Source organism: Nanorana parkeri, unplaced genomic scaffold (assembly GCF_000935625.1).
Source record: "Nanorana parkeri isolate BGI_ZX_2015 unplaced genomic scaffold, ASM93562v1 scaffold305, whole genome shotgun sequence".
NCBI lineage: Eukaryota > Metazoa > Chordata > Amphibia > Anura > Dicroglossidae > Nanorana > Nanorana parkeri.
Window position 1 is genome coordinate 330,351 of NW_017306573.1, and position 8,971 is coordinate 339,321.

Here is an 8,971-nt window from a genome sequence, read left to right on the forward strand (position 1 = left end):
ATATATATATATATTTTAATTATTATTATTAATATAATAAATGAAATGTATATTTATCTATATTACTGTTATTACTCTAAAAATAATGTTATGGGGTTATTACAAATAATAATGATAATTACTAAGTATGCTGTAAAGCTTCCCACTACTTTACAATGAGCAGCTCCCTGTCTTCTCTCAGCACAGGAAAGACTCTATTGCTAGATCCGCCCAGTGGCACACACACTTCCGCTCTATGCGTTCCACGGTCACCAAGTCGCTTCCGGGTTTCCTGTCTCATCCTCCCATTGCTGAGGCGGAGCGGCGGCCATTTTCTTGTAGCCCGGATGTTTCCACTAGCTTCGACAAATGAGCCAAACAGAGGGGGAGAACTTTCACTCAGGACAGGAGGCTCCGCCCACCGCTCTGATGCAACAAAAATATTCAATAAACATCAGAAGCAATTGAGGTTTGGGGGAATTGTCCTCCGCACAGGGGGCCGCCATTTTGTCGTGGACCAGGTAGGCAGAGTGAGTTGCAGGCGTAGAGTCCTCCTGCAGTGTGTGAGTTGCACCGGGAAGAGGTAATGTCTGAGCCCTGCATTGTTATTGTTGGTCAGGGGGTGTGTCCCCCTGCTGTCCCTGGAGGGACAGTTATGGCCAGCTGCATGTTCAGTGTCAAGTGGACCTGTCATGGATTTCAGTAGACCTAAATCTCACTCCTATTAGTATCAGGATTTGGGTGAACCTGACCAGACTTTGCAACCAGACCCTTCAACCCAAACAGGAAGTCCACCCAAAACTTTTCAGGGGCCCTTGTAGGGTGTGTACAGCCCCCTGCGATCCACTTCCTGTCCTGGTGAACGGTTACTGTCAACTCTCCGGCATCCACTGACCCCCGAGGTGTTGGGCAGATGGATATTTTAGTGATTGGCTCATTTTACGGCGCCTTTTCGAACTTTTGTTCCAAGTTGGTCTAGTTGGAGCTTACATAAGGCCAAAGATGCCCCCCTCCAACCATTGGATAGATGCCTGGTGATTGGCCGTTTGGGAGGAAAGGGACAGAGTAACATAACCCCCAAACGTTCCAGGGGTTTCTCTGCTGCGGCAGGGGAGTGTTGGGATGACAATGGGCAGTCGGTGGGACGGCCTTTAATGGGTCCTTAGCATTGTGCCCACTCTGGTGTCATCCTTAGGGTGGCCGGGGGCCTTAGCATTGTGCCCACTCGGGTGTCATCCTTAGGGTGGCCGGGGGCCTTAGCATTGTGCCCACTCGGGTGTCATCCTTAGGGTGGCCGGGGGCCTTAGCATTGTGCCCACTCGGGTGTCATCCTTAGGGTGGCCGGGGGCCTTAGCATTGTGCCCACTCGGGTGTCATCCTTAGGGTGGCCGGGGGCCTTAGCATTGTGCCCACTCGGGTGTCATCCTTAGGGTGGCCGGGGGCCTTAGCATTGTGCCCACTCGGGTGTCATCCTTAGGGTGGCCGGGGGCCTTAGCATTGTGCCCACTCGGGTGTCATCCTTAGGGTGGCCGGGGGCCTTAGCATTGTGCCCACTCGGGTGTCATCCTTAGGGTGGCCGGGGGCCTTAGCATTGTGCCCACTCGGGTGTCATCCTTAGGGTGGCCGGGGGCCTTAGCATTGTGCCCACTCGGGTGTCATCCTTAGGGTGGCCGGGGGCCTTAGCATTGTGCCCACTCGGGTGTCATCCTTAGGGTGGCCGGGGGCCTTAGCATTGTGCCCACTCGGGTGTCATCCTTAGGGTGGCCGGGGGCCTTAGCATTGTGCCCACTCGGGTGTCATCCTTAGGGTGGCCGGGGGCCTTAGCATTGTGCCCACTCGGGTGTCATCCTTAGGGTGGCCGGGGGCCTTAGCATTGTGCCCACTCGGGTGTCATCCTTAGGGTGGCCGGGGGCCTTAGCATTGTGCCCACTCGGGTGTCATCCTTAGGGTGGCCGGGGGCCTTAGCATTGTGCCCACTCGGGTGTCATCCTTAGGGTGGCCGGGGGCCTTAGCATTGTGCCCACTCGGGTGTCATCCTTAGGGTGGCCGGGGGCCTTAGCATTGTGCCCACTCGGGTGTCATCCTTAGGGTGGCCGGGGGCCTTAGCATTGTGCCCACTCGGGTGTCATCCTTAGGGTGGCCGGGGGCCTTAGCATTGTGCCCACTCGGGTGTCATCCTTAGGGTGGCCGGGGGCCTTAGCATTGTGCCCACTCGGGTGTCATCCTTAGGGTGGCCGGGGGCCTTAGCATTGTGCCCACTCGGGTGTCATCCTTAGGGTGGCCGGGGGCCTTAGCATTGTGCCCACTCGGGTGTCATCCTTAGGGTGGCCGGGGGCCTTAGCATTGTGCCCACTCGGGTGTCATCCTTAGGGTGGCCGGGGGCCTTAGCATTGTGCCCACTCGGGTGTCATCCTTAGGGTGGCCGGGGGCCTTAGCATTGTGCCCACTCGGGTGTCATCCTTAGGGTGGCCGGGGGCCTTAGCATTGTGCCCACTCGGGTGTCATCCTTAGGGTGGCCGGGGGCCTTAGCATTGTGCCCACTCGGGTGTCATCCTTAGGGTGGCCGGGGGCCTTAGCATTGTGCCCACTCGGGTGTCATCCTTAGGGTGGCCGGGGGCCTTAGCATTGTGCCCACTCGGGTGTCATCCTTAGGGTGGCCGGGGGCCTTAGCATTGTGCCCACTCGGGTGTCATCCTTAGGGTGGCCGGGGGCCTTAGCATTGTGCCCACTCGGGTGTCATCCTTAGGGTGGCCGGGGGCCTTAGCATTGTGCCCACTCGGGTGTCATCCTTAGGGTGGCCGGGGGCCTTAGCATTGTGCCCACTCGGGTGTCATCCTTAGGGTGGCCGGGGTCCTTAGCATTGTGCCCACTCGGGTGTCATCCTTAGTGTGGCCGGGGTCCTTAGCTTTGTGCCTACTCAGATGTCATCCTTAGGGTGGCCGGGGTCCTTAGCATTGTGCCCTAGCAGGTGTCATCCTTAGGGTGGCCGGGGCCCTTAGCTTTGTGCCCACTCAGGTGTCATCCTTAGGGTGGCCGGGGTCCTTAGCATTGTGCCCACTCGGGTGTCATCCTTAGTGTGGCCGGGGTCCTTAGCTTTGTGCCTACTCAGATGTCATCCTTAGGGTGGCCGGGGTCCTTAGCATTGTGCCCACTCAGATGTCATCCTTAGGGTGGCCGGGGTCCTCAGCATTGTGCCCACTCTGGTGTCATCCTTAGGGTGGGCGGGGTCCTCAGCATTGTGCCCACTCTGGTGTCATCCTTTGGGTGGCCGGGGTATGGTGTCATCCTTAGGGGGGCCGGGGGCCTTAGCATTGTGCCCCCTCGGGTGTCATCCTTAGGGGGGCCGGGGGCCTTAGCATTGTGCCCCCTCGGGTGTCATCCTTAGGGGGGCCGGGGGCCTTAGCATTGTGCCCCCTCGGGTGTCATCCTTAGGGGGGCCGGGGGCCTTAGCATTGTGCCCCCTCGGGTGTCATCCTTAGGGGGGCCGGGGGCCTTAGCATTGTGCCCCCTCGGGTGTCATCCTTAGGGGGGCCGGGGGCCTTAGCATTGTGCCCCCTCGGGTGTCATCCTTAGGGGGGCCGGGGGCCTTAGCATTGTGCCCCCTCGGGTGTCATCCTTAGGGGGGCCGGGGGCCTTAGCATTGTGCCCCCTCGGGTGTCATCCTTAGGGGGGCCGGGGGCCTTAGCATTGTGCCCCCTCGGGTGTCATCCTTAGGGGGGCCGGGGGCCTTAGCATTGTGCCCCCTCGGGTGTCATCCTTAGGGGGGCCGGGGGCCTTAGCATTGTGCCCCCTCGGGTGTCATCCTTAGGGGGGCCGGGGGCCTTAGCATTGTGCCCCCTCGGGTGTCATCCTTAGGGGGGCCGGGGGCCTTAGCATTGTGCCCCCTCGGGTGTCATCCTTAGGGGGGCCGGGGGCCTTAGCATTGTGCCCCCTCGGGTGTCATCCTTAGGGGGGCCGGGGGCCTTAGCATTGTGCCCCCTCGGGTGTCATCCTTAGGGGGGCCGGGGGCCTTAGCATTGTGCCCCCTCGGGTGTCATCCTTAGGGGGGCCGGGGGCCTTAGCATTGTGCCCCCTCGGGTGTCATCCTTAGGGGGGCCGGGGGCCTTAGCATTGTGCCCCCTCGGGTGTCATCCTTAGGGGGGCCGGGGGCCTTAGCATTGTGCCCCCTCGGGTGTCATCCTTAGGGGGGCCGGGGGCCTTAGCATTGTGCCCCCTCGGGTGTCATCCTTAGGGGGGCCGGGGGCCTTAGCATTGTGCCCCCTCGGGTGTCATCCTTAGGGGGGCCGGGGGCCTTAGCATTGTGCCCCCTCGGGTGTCATCCTTAGGGGGGCCGGGGGCCTTAGCATTGTGCCCCCTCGGGTGTCATCCTTAGGGGGGCCGGGGGCCTTAGCATTGTGCCCCCTCGGGTGTCATCCTTAGGGGGGCCGGGGGCCTTAGCATTGTGCCCCCTCGGGTGTCATCCTTAGGGGGGCCGGGGGCCTTAGCATTGTGCCCCCTCGGGTGTCATCCTTAGGGGGGCCGGGGGCCTTAGCATTGTGCCCCCTCGGGTGTCATCCTTAGGGGGGCCGGGGGCCTTAGCATTGTGCCCCCTCGGGTGTCATCCTTAGGGGGGCCGGGGGCCTTAGCATTGTGCCCCCTCGGGTGTCATCCTTAGGGGGGCCGGGGGCCTTAGCATTGTGCCCCCTCGGGTGTCATCCTTAGGGGGGCCGGGGGCCTTAGCATTGTGCCCCCTCGGGTGTCATCCTTAGGGGGGCCGGGGGCCTTAGCATTGTGCCCCCTCGGGTGTCATCCTTAGGGGGGCCGGGGGCCTTAGCATTGTGCCCCCTCGGGTGTCATCCTTAGGGGGGCCGGGGGCCTTAGCATTGTGCCCCCTCGGGTGTCATCCTTAGGGGGGCCGGGGGCCTTAGCATTGTGCCCCCTCGGGTGTCATCCTTAGGGGGGCCGGGGGCCTTAGCATTGTGCCCCCTCGGGTGTCATCCTTAGGGGGGCCGGGGGCCTTAGCATTGTGCCCCCTCGGGTGTCATCCTTAGGGGGGCCGGGGGCCTTAGCATTGTGCCCCCTCGGGTGTCATCCTTAGGGGGGCCGGGGTCCTTAGCATTGTGCCCACTCGGGTGTCATCCTTTGGGTGGCCGGGGTATGGTGTCATCCTTAGGGTGGCCGGGGTCCTTAGCATTGTGCCCACTCTGGTGTCATCCTTAGGGTGCACATGTGCGGTGTGGCTACTCATGATGGGGACATCTCATTATGAGAGCCCCAATATTCCCCCATGATTGCACATACGTGTTCAAGCTGTAAGACACGTCTGTAGATTGCAGTCCTCGGGGTGTCTCTACTTCAAAGTTCTAGTTCCCGGTCTGAGTAATCTTTATATCCACATTCATTTTACTTCTGTACACAGTTTCATCATGACCGGAACCTTCCAGAAGGAGCAAAGTGCACCGGACAAGGACAGGAGTCACATGACCAAGACAATATTAAACCTGACCCTGGAGATCATCTACCTGCTGACCGGAGAGGTGAGGAGGATTCTGGGAGGTCACATGACATCACACAGGGTTGTATTAATGTGGAATGTGAAATATCTATGTAATGTAACGTTATCTCTTTCAAAGGATTATATATTAGTAAAAACATTCGGTCAGCTTGTGACATGCAGCAACCGTCCTCGTGTGGTAGAAGGATGGAGCAGGATCCAGAGCCCCATAACGGAGCCTCCACCTTCCTTCCCGACACCTGAAAGCAACAAGGACAAGAAGATCCTAGAAGTCACCCAGAAGATCATCGAGCTGCTGACGGGAGAGGTGAGCGGTGCCAGGAATTCTGGGACATGATCCAGGAACAGACAAGGGATGTGTCTGGGTGGTGACTGTATCATTGTGTGTGTCAGGTTCCTATAAGGTGTCAGGATGTCTCTGTCTATTTCTCCATGGAGGAGTGGGAGTATCTAGAAGGACACCGGGATCTCTACAAGGACGTCGTGATGGAGAACCGGCCGCCCCTCACATCACCGGGTAAGAGGAGACTTTCATTTCTTGAGTATTGAGGATCCCCCTAGATACACACATCCTCTGATATAAAGACATAGAAACAATGTATTCAGTCAGTGTGTGTGTCTCCTACAGATGGATCCAGGAACAGAAATACCACAGAGAGATGTCCCCGTCTTCTGTATTCCCGGGATTCCACACAGGAACATCAGGAGATCCCTCAGACCCGTCCTCTGTATTCCCGGGATTCCACACAGGAACATCAGGAGATCCCTCAGACCCGTCCTCTGTATTCCCGGGATTCCACACAGGAACATCATGAGATCCCTCAGACCCATCCTCTGTATTCCTGGGATTCCACACAGGAACATCAGGAGATCCCTCAGACCCGTCCTCTGTATTCCTGGGACTCCACACAGGAACATCAGGAGATCCCTCAGACCCGTCCTCTGTATTCCTGGGATTCCACACAGGAACATCAGGAGATCCCTCAGACCCGTCCTCTGTATTCCCGGGATTCCACACAGGAACATCATGAGATCCCTCAGGCCCGTCCTCTGTATTCCCGGGACTCCACACAGGAACATCATGAGATCCCTCAGACCCGTCCTCTGTATTCCTGGGACTTCACACAGGAACATCATGAGATCCCTCAGGATGATTACAGCCTCACACAGGATTATCAAGTAGGTCAAATTAGCATATTAATACAAAACCTGGCCTCTGCTTTATTGTGTCTACTGATAGTCTTCTACTAGATGATAAATCTGGCCTTGTTAAAAAAGGTATTACCTTCACTGCTTTGTATTATGTCTAGGACGAGAATCTGATTATTATTAAAGTTGAAGACGAGAAGAAGGATGACGAGCTGGGTCAGGAGGAGGAAATCCCTCCAGAGATCAGCATAGGTGAGGTTCTATCTATCTATCTATCTATCTATCTATCTATCTATCTATCTATCTATCTATCTATCTATCTATCTATCTATCTATCTATCTATCTATCTATCTATCTATCTATCTATCCTTCCTGGAGGCTTCTATAGCAGCAGAAGGGGAGCGGACTGGCCAACCCCATATTAATGCCCTTGGTTTTAGAATGGGATATCCAACAGATGTGATGGTCGAGTGTCCACCAGCTTTTGGGATGGATAGATAGTTACATAGTAACCAAGGGCATTGAAGGAGAACTATGGGGTCAGTGTTTTTCTCCATAGTTCTCCTCATGGTTTGGGGGGGGGAATAAACTAGTGTCCTCCCGTCACCCAAAGCTCAGTATATAGCGAGCTATAGCTCGCAGTATACTGAGACCACCACAGCCGGGATGGATCCCGACACTACTGTCGAGATCCACCCAGCTGCGTGATTGACAGCTGGCTCCGCCTATATAGAGGCAGAGCCAGCTTTACAGGGGACATGCGTCTATTGAGCCGACCTGTGACAGTTTCATTGTCAAACCTCGGCTCGAAATATGAGGCTGAGTGAAAATCACTCACCACATAGTTCTCCTTTTAATATGGGGTTGGCAAGTCCCCACCCTTTGGCTGCCATAGAAGCCTACAGGCCTAGGGGTAAGCTTTCGGAGTGCTAGACGTCTTCTCGCCATTCAGCTAGAATATTATTAGTGAGGTCAGGTCCAGATGTTGGACGAGAAGATTTACCTTGTAATTGGCATTCCAGTTCATCTCAATGGTGGTCAATAGAGTTGAGGTCAGGGTTTTATGAGGTTCAGTCAAGTTCCTCCACACTAAGCTCGACAAACCCTGACTTTATGGAGCTGGCTTTACAGGGGACAGTCATGGTGGACCAGAAATGGTCCTCCACCAAGACTGGAAGAACAATGTCTTGGTATAATCTTGGAGGGGTGTCCACCATGTTTGGCCATATAGAGTATCCAATCTCTATCTCTTTATCTTCTATAGATGAACACAACCTCGGGTATCAGCACCCCGCTTTCTCTCCAGTGGGTGACGTAGACGAGGACATCAACGTCGTAGAAAAACGAATAACCCTGAGCGCAGACCTCCGCTCAATTCTCCACAGGCCGGATCTGTCACCTGACCCCGCCGTCTGTCATTCAGCCCTCACAGGGGGCGCCACCCTCATTTCGCAGCAAAGAACTCACAACGGGAAGAAGCGGTACTCCTGCTCAGAGTGTGGCAAGTGCTTTGCGCAGAAATCGGGCCTCGGCCGGCACGAACGGAACCACAGGGGCACCTACGACTACACCTGCTCTCACTGCGGGAAGAGCTTCACGCAGAAGGCCTACCTGGTGGTCCACGAGCGGATTCACACCAACGAGAAGCCATTTTCCTGCTCGGTGTGTGGGAAATGCTTTAACCAGAAACCCAACCTGCTGATCCACAAGCGGATTCACTCGGACGTTAAGCCGTACACCTGCTCCGTCTGTGGCAAGTGCTTCAAGTACAAGTCCAGCTTCACCCTGCACGAGAGGCTTCACACGGGCGACAAGCCCTTCTCCTGCCCTATGTGTGGGAAGCGTTTCTCCAAGAAGTCATCCCTCGTCTCGCACGAGAGGCGCCACATAGGCCAGAAACTTTTGCTTTGACGTAGGCATAGGCGGCATATCTCCATGTGGCTGATAGGAACTTGAACTGTCCCAGGAACAGCAGTGATGACGTCTCTCCACCGGGTTTTCAAGCCCATCGCCATGCCTGATGACTTCACCCTTGATTTATTTCTCCATAGGAAGAAAATAATTGGGGTATCAATGAGAGATTGGCGACTCTAAGGCGGGTGGAAACTAAACCTTGCCCTGGTAGTGTGCAGGAGCTGACCCACCAGGGTGTTGGGTGGGGTTGGCTTTTGAAGTGGAGGCGTTCTTGTATATAGAAAAGCCCCTCCCCCATTTTTTATAGAGTCCATATGCCACCATGGCAGATATTTGGGTGTTCGCTCCTGGGTGTGGCCACGCCTCCTCTGCAGGTCTCAAAGATACCATGGAAGCTTTTCATGGTCTACTCTTGGATGGTTGTCACTAGAATG

At 56.1% G+C, this 8,971-nt stretch overlaps 1 protein-coding gene across 1 annotated transcript; it reads left to right on the plus strand.

Moving 5' to 3' along the window:
• Positions 1-7,763: 7,763 nt before the first annotated feature.
• Positions 7,764-8,534, plus strand: LOC108788095 (gastrula zinc finger protein XlCGF67.1-like). The gene has a single exon (XM_018557829.1). It carries the CDS (start codon positions 7,764-7,766, stop codon positions 8,532-8,534), a length of 771 nt encoding a protein of 256 aa, XP_018413331.1.
• Positions 8,535-8,971: the final 437 nt, after the last annotated feature.

What these genes read in the sequence shown, in the direction of transcription:
- LOC108788095 (XM_018557829.1), top strand. Translation starts at nt 7,764, where the DNA reads ATGGTGGACCAGAAATGGTCCTCCACCAAGACTGGAAGAACAATGTCT.